A 20,851-nucleotide genomic window follows, 5' to 3' on the forward strand; every position below is an offset into this window, starting at 1 on the left:
CAACATTTACAGACCTAACTATTGAAGACATAATTGAGAAGCTGAATGCAGTTTTTAAGTCAATGATTCTTAAAGCAGAATAGAACTAATGGTTAAAAATAGTAGCCAGCAGAAATTAAAATTCCAGAGGATTATTTCAACAATACCCAGGAGGTGTGGAGGAAAGCAAAGACAAGCACAGGCCAGCTGAACTGCTTGTTATGGGTAGTAGAAGGTGAAAATGAACTATTATAGATATGGTGTAATTCCTAATGTTGAAATGTGTTTGTGAAAAAGGTAAGGGTAAAACCGTAAGTACACTAGAATTAGGGTATATAACTTCAAAGGAAATCTTGCAGAAGAACGATGGGGGGTGGCCTCAGATGCTTAAAACCGGTTGCTGTCGAGTCAATTCTGATTCATGTGACCCCATGTGTGTCAGTGTAGAACTGTGCTCCACAGGGTTTTCAATGGCTGACTTTTCGGAAGGAGATTGCCAGGGCTTTCTTCCAAATTACCTCTCGGTAGACCCAACCTTTTGGTTAGAGTCTGAGCACATTAACCATTTGTACCCTCAGTGCTACTAAAACATACCCTAGAGCTGCAGTAATTAAATCTCAATACGATGTAGGAAGAGAAAAATGAATGTGGGAGACTAGAGAGTTCAGAAGACAATCCACATACATGAGGCAATCTGGTCTATGATAAGGCAGCATTTCAAATCAGTGAGCGAAAGAAGGTAATTGAAAAAACAAAGTGGGAAAAACTGGTCATCTATTTTGGGTTAAGAAATTAGCGAGAATTCTATCAGATACCAGGAACTAAATTAATTGCAGATTAAAAATCTAAACATAAAAAGTAAAAGGATAAAAAATATCTAGAGAAAACATATAAGAATATTCTTTATCAGTGTAAAGGCCTTAGAAAGTATGACCAAACTAAAAAAGTTTAAAAAGCACTTGACTACAAAAATATCTGATTAAAAATAATGTTAAACTTACAAATGACAGAATATACTATAAATAAAGTTAAAAGACAAATGACAACCTGGAAAAAACATCCGCAACCCAGATAAGAAGCAAATGGTTAATATTCTGACCATTTAAATATTCTAACCATCTAAAGTGCTCTTAGAAATAAGACAAATGCCCCAGTAGAAAACTGGACAAATGATATAAACTGGCAAGTCAAAGAAGAAGAAATAAAAATGATTAATGAACTCAAAAAGAAGCCCAACTCTGCTAATAATCAAAAAAATGCAAATTAAAATGAAATATAAATTTTCATCTCTCACACCAACAAAGAATTAAAAGAGCAATAGCATCCAATGTTAGGTAGGTTAGGTAGGTTGCAGGGAAACAGGCACTCATTCGCCGTGAGTAAGAATGTAAACCGTTAGAACATTTGCTGGTGTGTGTTGAGTTGCATATGCGCACTGTTCAACCTACAGAAAAGTACAGTAATATGTAACATACAGCACATTTTTGGGATGTTTATTGTAGCATTCCTCATAATATAAAACACTGGAAACAACCTAACTGCCCATCAACAGGGGGATGGTTAAATAAATAATGGTCCACCGACCAGTAAAAAGAAGGTATGGATGTAGAAAGATTTTTATAATACATTAAGTTTTTTTAAATATGAGTTACAGAAATTTATGTATACTGGGATAAAAACCAGTTGCTGTCAAGTCAGTTCCGACCCATGGCAAACACATGTGTGTCAGAGCAGGACCGTGCTCCATAGAGTTTTCACTGGCTGATTTTCTGGAAGTATATCACCAGGCTTTTCTTCCGAGGCACCTCTGGGTGGACTCAAACCACCAACCTTTCTGTTAGCAGATGAGCAAGTTTACTATTTGCACCAAAATCAAAAATAATATACATCTACGTATGTGCATGGATGTGGAACGAGGGATATCATTGCTGATGTCAGATGGATCCTGGCTGCAGGCAGAAAATACCAGAAAGATGTTTACCTGTGTTTTATTGGCTGTGCAAAGGCATTCGACTGTGTGAATTATAACAAATTATGGATAAACATCATGAAGAATGGGAATTCCAGAACACTTAATTGGGCTCATGGGGAACCTGAACATAGGCCAGGAGGCAGTTGTTCAAACAGAACAAGGGCTGCTGGGTTGTTTAAAGTCAGGGAAGTGTGCGTCAGGGTTATATCCTTTCATCATACTTTTTCAACCTGTATGCTAAGCAAATAATCTGAGAAGCTGGACTACATGAAGAAGAACGGGGCATCAGGATTGCAGGAAGACTCATTAACAACCTGCATTATGGAGATGACACAACTTTGCTTGCTGAAAGTGGAGATAACTTGAAGCACTTACTGATGAAGATCAAAGGCCACAGCCTTCAGTTTCGATTACACCTCAACATAAAGAAAACAAAATTCCTCACAACTGGACCAATAAGCAACATCATTATAATAAACGGAGAAAAGACTGAGCTTGTCAAGGATTTCATTTTACTTGGATTCACAATCAACACCCATGGAAGTGGCAGTCAAGAAATCAAATGACGCACTGCATTGGGCAAATCTGCTGCAAAAGATCTCCTTAAAGTGTTAAAAGGCAAAGATGTTACCTTAAAGACTAAAGGGTGCCTGACCCAATCTGTGTTATTTTCAATTGCCTCATACGCATGCAAAAGCTGGATGATGAATAAGGAAGACTGAGGAAGAAATGATGGCTTTGAATTATGGTGCTGGCAAAGAATATTGAATATACCATGGACTGCCAGAAGAATGAACAAATCTGTCTTGGAAGGAGTACAACCAGAATGCTCCTTAGAAGCAAGGATGGCAAGATTACGACTCACATACTTGGACATGTTACTAGGAGGGATCAGTCCCTGAAGAAGGACATGATGCTTGGTAAAGTAGAGGGGCAGTGAAAAAGAGGAAGACCCTCAACAAGATGGACTGACACAGTGGCTGCAACAATGGGCTCAAGCATAGCAACTATCATGAGGATGGCACAGGACCAGACAATGTTTCGTTCTGTTGTACACAGGGTCCCTGTGAGTCCAAACTGACTCGGCAGCGATAGGTTTTTTTGGTTTTTTTTTTTTGGTTTTTAACAATATAAATCGAAAATTATCATTTCCTTAAATGAATTTAACAGAATAGGTGCAGGACCTATGGGGAAAAAAAATTGTTCAAAACTTCACCTGGGAAATCTTAAAAGATTCACGTAAATGCAGACATATAATTTTGACCCTGGACGAGAAGACAGTATTGTCTAGATATCAGCTGTCCTCTTTTTAGTGTATCACCTTTTATTATCATTCCAACCAAAATCTCAATGATATTTCTTGGGAGGGGCAGGGGGGAATTGTGCACTGAGTAAAATTTCTCTGAAGTTCATTTGAAAGAATAAATATGTGAGAATAGTAAAAAAACAATTTTTAAAGAAGAGTAATGAGAGGGTACTTGTTCTAACATAGTGTTTAAGCACTGAAGCAAATAACTGGTAAAAATGAAAAGCATTCTACCTCATACTATATACCAAAATAAATTGCAGATAAACTTAAGATGTTAAAAGCTAAAAGATAAAATCATGAAGTTCAAGAAAATAAATGAGTATTGTATAATCCTGAAGCAAATACTACAAAACCAAAGGTACTTTTTAAAAAGTTTACCAATATGATTACCTATAAGTCAGAAACAACTGTAGTTCAAAAAATACATATAAAAGACTAACGCATAAACATCCTTATTACATGAAGAGGTCTCAGGACTCAATAATAGAAGTATAAACAGCCCGATAGAAAAATGGGCAAAAGACTTGAATAGGCTACTCACAAAAGAAGCAATATAGATGGCTAAAAAGCATATAAATAGATATTCAATGTTTCTAGTAATTGAAGAAATGAACCTCTTAAATAATTTAAAAATACACAGTGTCGGCAATGGTATAGGGAAACAGACATTCTCTTACCCAGACCACCTCTGTTTGCTCAAGACTGAGGGGTTTCAGAAGAACTAGATGGTGTCCAGCTACCACCGATGACTGCTCTGAGAGGCAACACAACAGAGAGTCCCAGACAGAGTGGGAGAAAACTGTGGAGCAGAATTCAAATTCACAAAAAAAGAGCAGACTTAATGGTGTGACAGAGGTTGGGGAAACACCCGAAACTATGGTCCCCGGATGCTCTGTTAACCCAGAGCTGAAACTGTTCCCAAAGGCCACTCTTCAGACAGAGATTAGACAGGACTATAAAACAAAACACAATACATGTGAGGAGTGTGCTTCTTAGTTCAATCAGATACGTGAGACCAAATGGGTGGCTCCTGTCTGCAGGCAGGATGAGAAGGCAGGAAGGGACAGGAATTGGTGGAATGGACTCAGGGAACCCCAGGTATAAAGTGGGAGTGTGCTGTCACATTGTGGGGATTGCAACTAGTGTCACCAAACAATATGTGTATACATTTTTGTATAAATTAACTTGAGCTGTAAACTTTCACCTAAAACACAATTAAAAAAAAAAATTACTTAACAACAACAAAAAAGACTGAGGCGTTTCCTGGGACACAGGACATTCAGTGCCAAAGCCAAGAAAGTCCCAGGCAAACTGGGAGGAGTTGATCACCGTAAAGTGAGATTATAAATTGGTACAACCTTTCTGGAGGATAATTTGTCAATAGGTATAAGGACCATTTTATATATATATACACACACACATATACCTTAATCCAAAATACTACCAGGAATTTTTCTAATAAAATGTTCATTCATTCACCAAATATTTGTTGAGGGTCAAACATTTCCATTAAGGCATCTAACTGGATGCTGGAGATACCAAGATGTACTGACAAGTACTTTTATCTCAGTTTTTTGCAACAACAAAAACTGGGAAATAATCTAAATGTCCAACTACCGGAGATTATTTAAATAAAGCATGTTTCATCTACACAATGAAATACTCTGCAGGCACAAAGAAGATATCGTAGAAAAATATTTATTGACATGCAAACACAGACACACTACATTGTTAAATGGAAAAAAGGTTAAAAAGTTGTGAACACCAGTAATCCTAAATAAAATACGTGTGTGTATAAATAAATGCCTGACCAGATACACCCCAAAATGTGAACAGTGGCATCTCTGGGTGCTGGGATGAAGAATGAACTTCATTTTCTTCTCCTGGTTGATAAGCATTAAATATTTTCTTCATAATAAACTCAAATTACTTTAGCAACAACAGCACAACAAAGAAAAAAAAATAACTAACTACATTAAAAAAAAAAAACCTGCCATGCCACGTGGGTGGAAGCCCCAAAGAAGGGGATTACAGACAGTCAAGCATGTGTTCACCACTTGATCTCGCAATAATATTTACCATTACCGAGTACTTACTATGTGCCAGGCATTATAATGGGCGCTTTGCACACATCATGTCCTTTAATCTTCGCAATAACCCAGTGAAGTGTATGTCCTTGTTTCATTTTACAGATGCTAGGTGACTGCTGGTGATCCCACCGTTAGTGAGAGGCAAGGCTGGAATCTGAACCTGGGCCTGCCTACCTCTAAGCTCCAGCCTCCTGCTCCTGACTTAGCTGGCTCTGCTCCTTCCTGGAGAAAGGCAGAGGAAGGCCCTGAGACATGAGGCCTTCTTTCCTGCAGGCCAGTTCCACACTAGCCCTTGGCCTCCCTCCCTGCAGAATGCTGCACAATCCAGGGAGTGACAGAATGACAAGTCGGCAAGGGCGGGGACACCAGCAGGGAAAGGCGTGGTGCTGGAAGGCCAGCTGGTCGAGGTCAGGGCTCAGGGCAGACTGGCCAGGGACTCCTCGCCTGCCAGGCGTCTCTCAGGAAGCCCGGCCACATCTTTCCCCAGGAGTTCCCAGGCCCTGTGCACGCCCAGAGGCAGTGAGAAAAAACCTCGGGAGGCCAACATCCACCCTGCTGAAACAGCAGGAGGAAAATGGCCAGACGTCTGGACCTTCTCTCTGGGCTCGGTGACCGCTGGCCAGTCCCTTCCCTTCTCTGGGCCTCCGGGGCCTCCTCATCTGTATGAGATGGGAAAGTGGGCGCTGACGGCTCCAGGACCCTGCCAGATCTCAGATTCTGTGAATCCATGGGACTTCCTCACATAGGGCCTGGCAGGAAGAGGAAGGAGGTGGGGCATCCCCACTCAGCTCCCGAAGGAGCCCCCTCCTCTTCCCCTTAGCTCCGTTCCCACTGCCATTTTTAGAACAGACCACAGGGAGCATCTCCCCCACCTCAGGTATCTCAGAGCTCCAGGTAAAACACAACAACCCCATTCATTCTGCTCCAGCAAGAACACACCAGGAATTTACAGACAAGCCAGCCGACTAGACAACCTCTCCCCACGCCATTAGCTGGTCTGACTTCTCACTATTTCCATTACAGCCTGAGTGGTGAATTACATTTCCTGACGACAGCACAGTGGACTGTGAGTGAGATGGTGAGAGCTTCTCTAAGACCATCCGTGTACCCACTCCACCCCCAAACTGACAGGATCTTCAAAAGTCACTGACAGAGGAGCACTGGGCTAGAAGTCAGGAGGTGGGTGCTAGTTTCAGCTCTACAAGTGACTATGTGCCCTTGGCCAAGTTTTTGCCTCTCTCTTGGTCTTTGTTTCTACAAATCAGCTTGTTAATCAATCTGGTGTGGAGCTGGGCAGGGCGGGGGCCGGTATCCCTTTCAGCTCCACATTTAAAGATTCTATGGTTCTATCAAAATTTTAGTGACTCATAAAAAGAACACTACATTCTCTGCCTTTGGATGTGTGTTGTGTTCCCAAAGTCCACCTAAGAGTTGATTATGTGTCTTCAGAATGCATTTTCCCATTGAAAACCATGCTATAAATGATGGTCAGCTTCCTAGGCTAGCCTAAAAAACAAAAAACCAAACCCGTTGCCATCCAGTCAATTCCAACTCATAGCGAAGCTGTAAGACAGAGTAGAACTGCCCCATAGGGTCTCCAAGGAGCGGATGGTGGATCTGAGCTGCCAGCCTTTTGGTTAGCAGCTACAGCTCTTAACCACTGCACCACCAGGGTTCCTAGGCTAGACAACTTAACCCTTAATGTTCTTCCACCAAAGAGAAACAGCAGAAGACTATATTTATCGCTGAGGCGTAACAGTAAAAGCTCTGAACCAAGAGTAGAATTTAGCCAAAACAGAAAAGCACTAACATTTAAAAGACACCTTTTTAGAAGATTTATCTTAAATACTATTGTTCAAGCAAAAGAAGATATAGGTTAAAGGCAATGAGAATGTCCATGGCAACTTCTGGGGAAGATTCTGAAGACTCCTAGCCACACGAAAAAAAAAAAAAGAAACTAAAGGTACTGCTTATTGATGACCATAAATTCCACTTGAAAATTCACTTTATGCCATAGACCAGGAGCTGGAAAAGTTAAAAAGCATGCGTGCGCACACATGTATGTGAGGTTCAAACAAGAGTCCAGCGTGTGTCCAACCACCTGAGCAGAAAGGAAGAAGGGATGACAGAAGATGTCGGGTTAGAAAGCTCCTTGTGCTGGCCTCCCAGTGGGAAGCCCAAAAGGAGGTACCTTTGGGTGGGAAGGGGGCAGAAGTGAGCATGTAATTTTGGTGTTTATGATGAGGACCCCTTCCTGTATAAGATCCATAAGTATATCAGATTTTATGTGCGCATGGTGACTATTAACCAGATACCTTTGCACATATCCACGCACATGTACTCATTTCAATGTGAAGACTGTAATGTCTGTTTTCTTCCTTTAGCCTGTTAGAGTCCATCCAGAGAGTTTGACCTCTGCCTACTCTCCCCTCTGAAATCCCTCACAGAACTGATTCGGTGATCCCTCCTACGCGTCTTGAGACAATGGCTGTGATGAAGAATCTGAGCCAATTCTTGCCCTAGATCAGGGTCTTCACCCTTTCTGAGGGGAGTAACTACTTTATATTCATCTTTGTCTTCTAACATTTTAGATAACTTCCAGAGGTCATATCTAATTCAACTTCCTCATTTTTATTGGTAAAGAAACTAATGATCAGAGAGGTGAAGTGCTTTGCTCAAGGTCAAACGTGAGTTACAAGAAAATCAGGATTTGAACCAAGATCTTCAGAATCTTATTCTTGTTTTCTGAAGGACTGGGGCTCAGGGGAGAGGAATCTCACTAACCTGTGGGAGAGGCTCGTAGGAGTGGTTCTGATCAGGCCTCCTTTCCCTCCAGGATGCCCAGGAATCAGCACAGAAATATGGTGGTATCCATAACCCCGAAGTGAACCTGGCCAGATTGCTTAATAAACCAAGGTCCCTGAAAAGTTGAGTTATAACAGAAAAATCTCTAAGCCAAGAGTCAGGAGACCTGAGTCCCAGCTCTGACACTAACTTGCCCCATGACCCTGGACAGATCATTTTCCCTTTCTGAGCCTAGTTTCCTCAGCTAGATTCTAGAACATGAAAGGGTTGAACTAGACGACCCAGTTCAATACTATAACATGTACTGAGCACCTACTAATGTCCAGGCAATAAGAGAATCAAAGACAAATAAAACATGATCTTCACTTGCTACCAAGGAGCTCACAGTCTTACAAGAAAGACATATCTGCCTCACACAATGTGCTAAGGATGAACAAAATGCAAAGGGGAAAGCAATGGCCTCTGATGTCTCCCTGAGAAAGGTATCCCAGGGGAGGTGCCAGTGAGGCTGAGTTACGAAGGTTGAGGAGGACTGCATCCAGCAGGGACAGTGAAGAAGGGCAGGCAACGTCAGGCAGAAGAGACAGGCCAAAAATGAATGTGCACGGTGGGCTTAAAGAAGGGGAAGTAATCCAGTGTGGCCAGCCAGTGGGTGCAAGCAGGAGTGCAGTGTGACTAGTATGAGCTTTGAGAGCCAAGATAAAGCCTGGGGTTTATTCTGAAGACAATGACCTCCCACTACGGTCTTAAGGGGAGCATGCTGCTCAGTCTCCCTGGCCCCTCCCAGCTTAAACAGTCCATGATTATGGGGAAGCAGAATAGCAGAGTAGTCAAGAGCAGCTGAAACCAGCTGCCTGGGTTCCAATCTGGCAGACCCTGATGAGGATCCCTTCCTGTATAAGATCCACAAGTATACCTATGTTTTCTGTGTACATCATGACTACTAACCAGGTATGATGTTTGCATAAACCCACACACTTATACTCTTGTTTCATTGCGAAGACTGAAATACCTTGGAGCCAGCTGCCTTGGTTCCAATCCTGGCCACCCACTGGCTATGTGATCCTGGGCAAGTTTCTTAACTTCTCTAAGACTCAGTGTCTTTATCTATGAGTCAGGCGTAATGAGAGTAAATGTATAATGGGGAGAACAACACAAATAAAGTTGTAGTGAGGATTAAACAAAATAATGTAGGTAGAAATCTTGGCACCATGCCTGCCTTATAAGAGCTCATCAGATGTTACCTAGTACTATCATTCTACCTTTAACCAAGGATCTGGGAACAATTTGGAGGAGGATGACTCTATCCAAAGGAGCCCTGATGGTGCAGTGGCTAAGCATTTGGCTGCTAACTAAAAGGTTGGGGGGGTTCAAACCCACCAGCTGCTCCTTGGGAGAAAGATGTGGCAGTCTGCATCTCTAAAGATATACAGCCTTGGAAACCCTATGGGGCAGTTGTACTCTGTACTATAGGATTACTATGAGTCAGAACCAACTCAACAGCAGCTTTTTTTTTTTTAACAGGCCCCTATCCAGAGTAAGGCTTGGGAGAAGATAATGTCAAGACACTACAAGGTAAGGACAGAGGGAAAGGTTATACTGTCTTTGTTGAAAGCTAAAAAAGAAGAGCAAGATCGCCAGGACCAATGGCAAGATGGTATAGCCAGACCATCAGGCAGCTTCCTGCAGCCAAAAGAAAGGAGGGAGGAAAGCTGGAGGCAGAATGGAAAACAGTTGAGCTTTTTAGAGAAGAGTCTGTTTCTTTGGGGGAATATCTGAAGTCCAGTCCATTTGGTTCCCAGCTACTTGTCCACTTAGTCTTGAGATTGAAAATCAGCAAATTAGCAAAATCTGGGCACCAAACCTGGAGGAGTCAGCAGAGGCAGGTTCTCTCCCCACCCTGAAATGGGCTCAGGTCAAAGGCCTTCTTTGGTACTTATGCTTAAGGCACCCAGGCAGAGCCTGAAGCTATCACCTTCTGCCTTTGGCCAACATTCCAGTTGCTGTCTGGTATCCCAAGCTCAGGATTCTGTCTTTGAAAAGCATAGGATGTGTCTGCTGGTCCACTTGATGGCCAAACTCAAAACGGGAAGGGACGGTCACTGAGAGCCTGTCTTGAGGAACTCAACCTTGTCGTTTATATTAGACTTTCTTCAAACCTTCTGTGAAGCTATTGTCTTTTCAGCCTGTGCCAGCCTCTCAGAACAATGAATTCTGGAAGTTGATTCTCCACTGGATAAAGAAGGCATCTCATTTTATTTACCCTAAAAGCATCCCCTCTAGAGCTTTATAGGCTACAACTTCTGACACGCCGGATACGCTCCTCCTGCCTCTTGCCGGAGGAGATGATTGATTTCTCTTATTTCCTTCCCTAAAAGGCAAACCTTTGCATCTGAAGAGGGCAATGGTTGGGGTTGAAAGGTCTTGGCTTGAGGGCCTCTTTCCAGCTGTGTGACTTTGGACAAATGCTGGGAGGCTCAGGGGAGATAGATAACACCTGGGCACCCCAGTTGCCATCTCCAAAGCCCATGCAAGTGTCTGGGGCCCTCACTGTGGGGAACCCTCCCACACTGCGAGAGCCTGCACTCTCACTTTGCAGAACCCTCTTGGTGCCAGGTGTGAGAAATGAGGACTTTGATGGCGGAATTAATGAAAAAAGAAAAGAAAAAACAAGACACACATAAATAAATGTCCTCATTATTTCCAACAGGTCCATGCTGTCCTAATTGCCAAAGAACCAAAGAGCCAGTAGAGACTTGGGCATGACTGCTTATGGGACAGACTCAGACAGAGTCTGAGACATAGGAAAACATGAAAATGGGATCAGAGGGTGTACAGGGAACTAAAAGGATTGCTTTGTATTCAAAGCGCACAGATGGCCTTTTCAACAATAAATGGTTGTGCTCTCATCCTCCCAGCTCCTGGGCCCCGAGACACCAAACCAAGACAATTGGCCCATCAGGAAAGAGGCCATTGTGTGCCTCTTAGTGTGATTTATGTGTCGGGGAGGGGCTCGGCAGTGCTTCCCGTGATTATGACTCTCAAATGCAATTTCGATAGTGTGTTTATCATCCTGGACAGCTGGGATGGACTGGGACGTTGAAGAGCAGTGGCCACCAGGTCATATTTCATTTTCTCAAGCCCAAGTAGCCAAATTAATTATTTCATTGATTTTCAAGGCAATGGTGCTGTGGCTGACCACAGTCACTGGTCAAACCAGCCCAGGACCCACCAGATCTGACATCTGCCTCCCCAACAGCCAGTGGGCCTGGGACCCTGGTAGAAGCAGCCACTCGGCTCTGTAGCTTGTTCAGACAAGCTGGGAGGAAAGCCCTGTCCCCAGGGCTAGGTGTTGTGTTCAAATTCTCCATTTCCCTGTGGCCAGACCACCTGTCCTCTGTACCTGTCTTGTGGGCAGAGGCAGGACACCAGGTTGGAGAGAGACAAGCTTGCTGCCTTCCCAGACAGGCAATTCTCCTGTGCCTCACATCCCCCTTAATGTCATTTTGTATGGGAATCAAATGAAATCAAAGTGCAGCTTGCTGTCTGTGCAGCCCCAGCTACTCGGCCTCTCAGAATTATCCTGCGGGCTGGGCCCTGGCTGACAGAGACACTGTGCATCACTGGTCTCCATTCAGGCAGTGTCTATTCCCCTGCTGGGCCGGGGCATTAGCCTGATCACAGGCAGACACATCCCGTGCCCTGTTAGGCTGCTGATACGATATGTCTGATCTTTCCTAGGTTGGGAGAAGGGTAAGCAGGGGCAGGGGATGTATTCTCTTCTGGGCCGTTCTTCCTGGGGTTTAAGTGGCCACAGCAGCTGAACAAACTCACAAAGGCACAGGAACTCTTCTCTAAAGACACTGAGAAGTCTTACAGGACACAAAGCAAAGAGCGTCTGAGGTTGGGGGGCTCCTCTGACCTAAGCCATCTCTCTAGCCTCTCTGACCTCCTTTTCCTATGCAGGTGACACTGATCCTACAGACACCCTTTTGTGCATGAGCCATGCCACTCAAGCAGCAGCTTCAGGCTTCCCACCCTCTCGGTCTTGGCAATTGGGAAAGAGCGTGAGAGCTGCCGACCCCTGAGCACCAGCTGGGGGTACAGTAGGCAGTGAGTGCCTGGGTTCCAATCACCATCCCCTTGGTAGCTCTTCCTTTAGCCTTGTGGTATGACAGTCTCACTAGAGCTGCTGAGCCACACCCAGGCCAAGTCACTGACCTTTAGGAGTCCTGCAGAAAGCAAACCCAAGTCAATTTCCAGAGCACTGTCTACAAGCTTCCTACAAGACAACTCAGCATAGGATGGAGGGACAGCACAGCAACCTCTGCTAAGGTCTGTGGGGCTGGGGACTTTCTCACCTTGGCTGGTCTGAGCACCCACTGCTCCCAACTCCCAGGGACACTCACAGAACTCAGGACTTGCCCCTAGCCCAGGCTTGGGCAGGGAGGGGCTCTGTGAGGGAGGACTGAATCCTCACTAACACCCACTGAGAGAGCAAGACAACGGTGGAGAATGAGGGCAAGGTGGGGGAGACAAGGAATCATCTCTTCTCGTCCCAGAGCCTTCTCCATACCCTAGGGCCTGGGCATTCACAGACCCACCAATCCAGCCACCACTCCAAGACAGGCTACCATCACCCCGCACCTGGAAGACTGAAAGGGCCTCTTAACTGGTCTTCTCACGCCCATCTGGGCCTCTCCTATCTGCTCTCTGATCTTCTAGAAATGTACCTGAGACTCTACGACTTCCTTTCTCAAAAGCCTTCAGTGGCTTCTCACTAGAATGAAATCAGTAAAGGCTTCGCTGCCAAAGCCTTGATGATCTGGCCCCCACCCACCTGGTCTTCCTTCTCACGAAGCTCAGCCACACTGGCCTTGTCTGGTCCCCCAGCACTCCAGGCTCCTGCGCACCTTAGGTACTTGTTACATGCTGTTCCATTTATCTGGAACACTCTTCCAAAAGTCCTTGACTATCTAACCTTTCTGCTCTGCAGATGTCAGCTTAAAAATCACGTTCTCTGAGAAGCCTTGTCCCCTCCCCCCCAAACACACATACACGCACACATAGCAATCTGAATAATATTCTCTCTTAGAGGAAATCTGTTCTTTTCCTTTGTAGATTATCACAGTTTGTAATCGTGAGGGTGTGTGTGTGTGTGTGTGTGTGTGTGTTGGTGTTATTTATTTAATGGCTCACTCCCTTACTAGGACTGGAATCTCGATGATGGCAGAGACCATGTACGTCATTTACTCCACAATATCCCCTGCTACTAGCACAGCGCCTGGCACAAGGTAGTTGCTCCCAGAATATCCGTTGAACGAATGATTGAATAAGTACAGATGAAAAATTAGTGAGTGGGTAGATAGGTCTTCTGGTGGCAGCAGATCATGGTGCTGTTCTCCATCAGGGGTGGCCTCTCCCAACCTCTCCTGTGGCCTCCAAAGCAGGTGCTGGAACCACCTGGAAGCCCAGTTGCCATTTCCCCTCCTTCTTCCTTGAAGGGATAAGATTCTGAGTCTTCTCCATTTAAGACTCTATGATGCCAGTCTGCACATGCCCATAGGGCCTCTCACACTACTGTGGTCCTTTTGATGCCAGTCCACACACACCCCTGGGCCACTCCTTTCAGATGGCCCTGGGCCCACCATCTTGGTCCTCCATTTTGGGTCCAGTTGAGGTGATGTTACTGTGTGGTAGGGGGATGCCCAAGAAAGGGTTAAGTTGCCAGAAGCAGAGTCCTGCCCTTGGGTTTGCTCAGCCAATCAGAGTTTGTCCTGATGAGGTAAAGCTTCTATCCTGGGTGGCATTGGTTGAGTTGACTGGCCCCATCTCCTGCTGGAGAGAGCCGTAAGGGTGGAGTTTCTGTGGAACCAGACAGAACTGGAATTAGCTTGCTGTCTACTTAGGCCAGAGCGGCCTGACTCCAGGACCTGCCTCTGCTCCTTTCTAAAGCACTCAGACAGACCCTGGCATCTCCAGCCCATCAATAACTGCCCCAGCAGAGATGACAAGGTGCCACACACCTCAGTGTCACATATGGGAGAAGTCTTAGAGCCACGCAGACCCAAGAGGACTCGGTTTTCCTCCCTGGGCCTTGGAATACAGAAGGTGGCCACCAGGAGTTGACATGGAGCAGTCATCTTACACGTGCTCAGAGCGGCAGCATTCAACTTCAGTAAGCAAGGCCACCAGATGAATCTTCCTATACAGACATCACTTAAAAAGGATGAGAATGATGATGATGATGGTGATAATGGTGATGATGGTGATAGCAGCTAGTTCACAGAGTGCTTCTTGTATGCCAGACACTGTGCTAAGCACATTAAAAATCCTCACAACAACACTGTTATTTCATCTACTTTATTGATGAAAAAACTGAGTCTCAAAGATGCTAGCCTGAGATCACAGACTGATAAGAACCTCCCATATCACTTACTATGTTATTTTGAACTATCTGTTGACATATCTGTCTCTGGCATTGAACTGGGATCTCTTGAGTAAAGAGTATGACAGATTCATCTCTCTATTCCTGACATCTAGCCCAGGGTCTGGCCCAAGTCCAGGGCCAGTACACACTGCACTGTACTCCCCCTTATCAGCCCTGAGGTCTGGGTTTAGAGCCTACTCTTCTGAGAAGGATCCTGGTAGGTGCTCAGCAGAGGTTCACCAAGTGGATGGTGATGTGCAGCCAAGACCCCTCTGTACCGCTCTGAGGACCCATCACACATGGCCTTGAATGTTCAGATCGATACTCTGGTGGCCTTGCCACCTCGCTCCGTTTAGAAGAACTCCATTAATGAAAGAAAGCAAGTCTCATTCATCTCTGAGACCCCAAATGACTTAAACTAGAGCCTGGCCCAGAGCAAGCATTTATTATATAGGTTTGGTTGAATATGGCGCAAACGGTTTGCTCTCTACTACTAACGTAAAGGTTGGTGGTTCGAACCCACCCTGCAGTGCCACAGAAGAAAGGCCTGGCGATCTGCTTCCATAAAGTTTACAGCCAAGAAACTTCAATAGAACCGTTCTACTCTGTAACAATGGGGTCACCATTTGGCTTGGTTTTGGTTAAAACCAATTAGCTTAAATCTCAATGGCCAGAGGTAGGACTCCCTCTGAGTTATTCTAGATTAGAAGCAACACTCCCATGTCAGGGAGTTTAATAAAGGTTATCCCAGGCAGAAAAAGAAAAATAGATGCCCTTTTCCAGGGATAGATAATGAAGCAAGGGAGGGAGCAGAGTTCTGATGAAGAAGGAGGAGAAACTGGGAAAGGAGAGGAAGTAGGTTATTTCCGCACAAAGAAAGAGAGCACACAGGCCTATCCAGAGCAGCCTGCTACTTACTGTGGTCAGTTAAGAGCAAGCAGGGGGAAGGGAATGGAGCTCCCAGGGGACAGATGCAGTCTAGCTACCACCTGCCTCATTGCGCCCACCTGTCACAGCTGGAACCCCCACGCTGCAAGGCCTCAGGCCACAGCCCTCAGAGATAGTGCAGAAAAGCCTGTGCCTGTCCCTCCCCCCACCCCACCCACACACACCCAGAAGGGAACAGACCTAACTCCTAAAGGCAGTAGATCTTACAGGTAGTCAAGCTGTACAGAAATCCTTAGGGCACGGCTCCCTAATGGAGACTAGGCGAGGCCAGGCACTCATCACAGAGCTTGAAGAGCTGGGAAGGGCCACCTGATCGACACACAGATGGGACCACTGAGGCTACAGCAGGAAGCGACTGCCAAAGGTCACACACACCACAAGGCAGAAAATGGCACACCTGCCTCCCTCTTGTTCTTGGAGTCCATCCTCCCCCAACTCCTTCCGTCCTTCCCAACAAGTATCTATTTAGTTTTCAAGGCAAATCATATTTACTATGTTTCGCAAATTTGGGGAGAACGCTGCATTCCTTGAGATGTTTAAAGAATTTCCCACGCCAAGCTGTCAGCAAACACATTCTTGAAAGGAGCAGGGATGAGGGTTGGGAAGGGTTAGCAGGGGTGTTTGGGGAGTTGCCCTGCGAGCCTCACTTTCCCCAGAGAGGCATTTGAGTTGGGGGGTGGCTTAGGCAGCATTTGCTCAGCAGAAGGTGGAGCATTCACGGAAAGAACAAAGAAAAGGTGTAAAAAGGTGTGCTCCTCGGTCAGGATTCCGAACAAACTGGTCAAGCAGGACCCTCTCTGCCTGAAAAGCAAGAGGCCTATTTCTGAGCTCTGCTTGGCCTTCCCCATTCTCCCATGGACAGCAGTGACCTTAGTGCAAAGGCTGAGGCCTCACCCTTGGGAAGAAGGTCCGCAGAGGCTGCCGGGACCCAATGGAGCTGAGCACAGGTAAATGACAGTGTGGGCCGGCTGGACCACCAACTGGGCCCGGGCACTAAGAATGAAAAACATTCCTGGAACTATAAGGCACTGGAGAAAATCCTATTTGCCAGAACTTGTCTCAGGGAGCATTCTGTAAGTGGTTGGAAGGAATAAGTTGCTAAGACTCTTCACATGTGTATGTTGTAGGTGGGAAAGAGGAAGTTAGATAGTGAGACCCCCAAGGGACCTGCCTAACAAAAGATGGTTACAGGACTGCCTTTTAAGGCAGGTGGGCCCAGTGGAGGCTGCAAGTCTGGGGCAGGGTCCCATTCTCAGGCCAACAAGGCAATTCTGAGGCTGTTCCAGCAGTAAGGCCCTCTTTCTTCACCCTCTCCCAGCACACAGCCTCTCCATTCAACACACGTTTAAAGAGCTTTGGTTTGAAGAAGTACCTAAACTGTTGCTGCCCAGGATGCCCAGACATCTTGGTGTGGCCCAGAAACCAGTCCCCAACCTCCCGGGGCCCTTGCAGAGTCAGCCAGCCAACCCTGCAGCTCTACATGGACCAGAGCCTGTCTCAGACCCCAGCCCACCTTCAGTCATTCAGACTGCCCTCCTGAACCCAAAGATGGAGATTTTCCACAGCCAGCTGAGGCCAACACACTCCAGAGTCAGCACAAAGAACTCTCTCCTTCAGACCCAGACCAGAAGGCACTAAGCCCAAAGAAAAGAAAGCTGGGGGGCACCAGTTCAGTTCTGCACCATCTGTGGGGCTGCCCAGGAAGATGGACTGGCTCCTGACTGTGAACAGCCTAGGACCTATGGGGCAAGGTAGCCTGCAGCAGCAAAGGCAGATCTCTGCTCAAAAGAACCTAATAATGGGAACCTGCCAGTGCTGCAATGAGCCACCTGGGTGGGGTGAGGACAGGGTACTCCCATAGCTATGGCTGATTGAGCACCTCCTGTATACCAGGCACCATGCTACTAACACTGTATGCACCATCTCATTTAATTCTCACAACAGCCCTAGGGGTAGGAAATATTGTCCCTAGATTATAGATGGGGACATCAAAGCGCAAAAGTAGAGTAGTGACTTGACCAAGGTCACCAGACAGTCTCTTCCCATTGTCTTCCCTCATCAAAGTTATTCTTGCCCCCTGGCTAGTAAAACAAGATAACAACTTTTAAGCCTAACATTATAGTCCTCAGATTCTTATTCCCTCAGGGGATCACTGGGGAGCTGCTGTTCACTACTGCCCCTCCAGGAGAGGCTGCCCCACCACCCCTTCCTCACCTCCTGCCCTCAGCAGGCCTGCCCTCCCATGTCCCCTCCCTGTGCCTGCTACACTCAGCACAGCAGGCCTCAACACACCAGGAAGAAGCAATAGGCCAGAGAGCTGACACGTGGCTGCTCACTTTCTTCACATCGCCTGTCCCCCCAGATCTAGCACAGCGACCACCTCAGCTCCTTTTGCAGCCAGCCAGACCAAGTCTCAAAATGGCCAGCACTTTTAGCAAGAGAAGCGACTTTGAATGACTCACAAATAGGGGACTATAACTGTGCCTGTGGCTGGCACCGGGATGTCAAAGGGGGAGGCTGTGGTCCAGACACTGACAGTGGGCACACCAGCTGAGCAGCACCCACCCCAGGTCAGCCTCTGTGGGTGTCTCTAATCTTCCCTGGAACTCCAGCTGGCTTCCAGTCAGCCTGGCTGGTCCCCAGCCCCCTACAGTCCACGCTTGGCTCCACTTGGCTCTGGCCTGGATCTAACTAACCTCTTCAGCAGCAAACATCCTCTCTCAATTATGCCTACCTTGGTTCTATGTTAAACACCAGTGTGCTACCCCAGGGCACTGCCTACCCAGTGGCAGAGGGAGGATGCCTGCCAGGCAGCAGCAGGGAGGCCAGCCCAAATTCAACCTTGCCATAGGCAAACCAGCGAACAGAGTCAAGAACTGATGGGTCATGCTCACTTTGGCTCTGCTGCTCTACAGAGCAATGGTAAACCCAGTCAGCATACCCAGTGAAACGCCAAGGGGAGAGACATTCGAGCACAGGGCCTCTTGCCAAGAGCTCGTTGCCCAGATACAAGTTCTAGGCTTGAGCTGGCCCCAAGCTCAGTTCAGAGGCTCAAGCGTCCGAACTCGGGGAGAAGGAAGGCAGCCCAGGCTGCGGCCACTGGTGAGGCCCTTACCTTGCTCCCCGGGGGTGAGGCTGCCAGCTGTTGCTGCTTAGCGATGTTCTCCGACAGACACCAGCACACTCTCTTCTTCTGCTCCTGCGAGTGCGCTTCCAAAGTGAATAAGCACTCTGCCTTCTGACGTCAGAGAAAACAGAGAAAGGATGGTCAGGGCTGCTCCCTGGTTCAGGGGGCTCCTTGGCCCAAGCCCATCCCTGGGCTCCAAAGGGCGAGGCTGCAGCAGGAAGGGGAGTGTCAGCTAAAAGCCACAAATGCACACTAATCCTTGGTGGCATCGAGGCGGACAGAGGAGCAAGGAAGCTGGTTTGGGGGCCAGCTGGCAAACCGTGTGCCCACGGCTAAGGGAGGGGAGGGAGGCTGGTGGTTCCCAACACAGTGGAGGCCTGTGGAGAGCTGCCGGACAGAGATGGTGAGGTCACCTCTGGGGGCAGGCAGCACAAGGCAGCAACTGGGGAATCCAGAGGGCCAAGGTCTTGGACTGAGGCTCTGTGGAGCCAGGGCCCCTCCCCACGACTCCACGACCCCCTCCCCCACCTCAGCACATTTATCTAATCACAAGGCTAACACACAAATCCAGATGGACCTACCAACTGAACCCAAGCAGCTCCTCTGGTCCCTTTAGAGAGTCTTTGGTGAACAGTCCTGTGGCCCTCTGCAGCACCTCCCAGTGCCTGGCACATGATCTGTGTCTGATCAATGGCTGTTCAGCTTAGCTGAGCGCACCAACATCTTTTGCACTGCTGTGATTTAAATTTCACGTTGCTATTTAAGGAACCCTGGTGGCCCGGTGGCAAAGAGCTCAGCTGCTAACCAAAAGGCTGGCGGTTTGAACCCACCAGCTGCTTCACTGGAGGTGTGGCACTCTGCCTTCATAAAGATTTACAGCCTTGCAAACGCTATGGTCAGTTCTACTCTGTCCTGCAGGGTTGCTATGAGCCAGAATCGACTTGAAAGCAATGGCTTTGGTTTGGGGGTTTGGGTGGCAGAGTGGTTAAAGTGCAAAAGGTCAGTGGTTTGAAATCATCAGCCACTCCATGGGAGAAAGATGTGGCAGTTGGCTTCTGTAAAGATTACAGTCTTGGAAACCCTATGGGGCAGGTCTACTCCATCCTAGAGGATCGTTGTGAGTCAGAATCGACTCCGCAGCAATAGGTTTTTGTTTTTTTGTTTTTGTTTTGTTTGCTATCTAATCTTGTTAAGTGCTTGTCTCCCTGACTAGATTGTAAAGTCCTTCTATGGAAGCCTTTTTCATCTGTGCCTAGCACAGTGCTTGGCATGCAGCAGCCTGGGTAATCTCTGGCTGCCTGGAGGAACTTCCGGTATGAGGTCAAATCCAGGCCACCTTTGGCACAAGCCCAGGGAGCTGCTGGGACCCAGGGGCTCAGCCAGGAGCCAGTCAGACAGTGCTGAGGGCGGGGCTGGGCGGGGCAGCATGCCCAGTGTTATTGCCCACCACAAGGGTCTGATCAGGGATTACAAGCACTTTCTGACGCCACTGGAATTTGATTATAACCCCACAGGGCTGCGATTAGATGAACTCAGCCAGGGAGCCAAGAACATAAACTGGATGGCTTGGAACAGAGAAAAAATGCAGTGTTTCTGTCCAGGCCTTCCTCATTTTGCAGCTGGACAGGCCTGGTCTAAATCCCGGTTCTACCTCTTCCTACTTATCGACTTCAGGGAATTCCCAAACTCTCTGTAAAACAGCAGTGATAATGGCATCACCTACATTGCAGAGCTACAGGGAGGGCAAGCACTAAGGACAACGGCAGCCCTCAACAGACACACCTAGTGGTATTGTACAGTAATCCATCCATTTAATAAATATGTGTTGATCCCCTGCTATGTGTCTGGGACTGTACTTGGCACTGGGATAAAGGGGTAAATGAGACCGACCAAGCCCTTGCCTTCAGGTTGTGGGGCAGAGACAAGAAACAAATGAACCACATAATTACAAACTGTGTAAATGCCGTGAAGGTCCTAAAGGGAGAAGTCCTACTTGAGCTAGGTGGCCAAAAAAGGCCTCTCCGAAGAGGTGACACTTGAGATGGGGCCTGAACAGTAAGAAGGAGCCACCATGCAAAGTAGTTGGGGAGGCTTGTTCCAGGCAGAAGTGAAAGCAGATGCAAAGCCCCTGAGCTAGGGATGGTTACTGACATCATCTAACAACATCTGGGGACATCTCCTACCCTGCCGT

At 46.9% G+C, this 20,851-nt stretch overlaps 1 protein-coding gene across 3 annotated transcripts in view; it reads right to left on the minus strand.

The window, feature by feature from the left end:
* LOC100658384 (regulator of G protein signaling 3) overlaps nucleotides 1-20,851 on the minus strand; it is a 183,736-nt gene that overhangs the window by 42,253 nt on the left and 120,632 nt on the right. For 2 of the 3 annotated variants that reach the window (XM_023545027.2, XM_023545029.2), the window contains one exon: nucleotides 18,649-18,771. In XM_023545027.2, coding sequence (XP_023400795.2) covers nucleotides 18,649-18,771 — 123 coding nt within the window. Of the gene's footprint in view, nucleotides 14,021-18,648; nucleotides 18,772-20,851 lie in introns of all 3 variants that reach the window. The other variant, XM_023545034.2, reaches the window with a different exon arrangement.

This window comes from Loxodonta africana, chromosome 9, assembly GCF_030014295.1.
Source record: "Loxodonta africana isolate mLoxAfr1 chromosome 9, mLoxAfr1.hap2, whole genome shotgun sequence".
Classification (NCBI taxonomy): domain Eukaryota; kingdom Metazoa; phylum Chordata; class Mammalia; order Proboscidea; family Elephantidae; genus Loxodonta; species Loxodonta africana.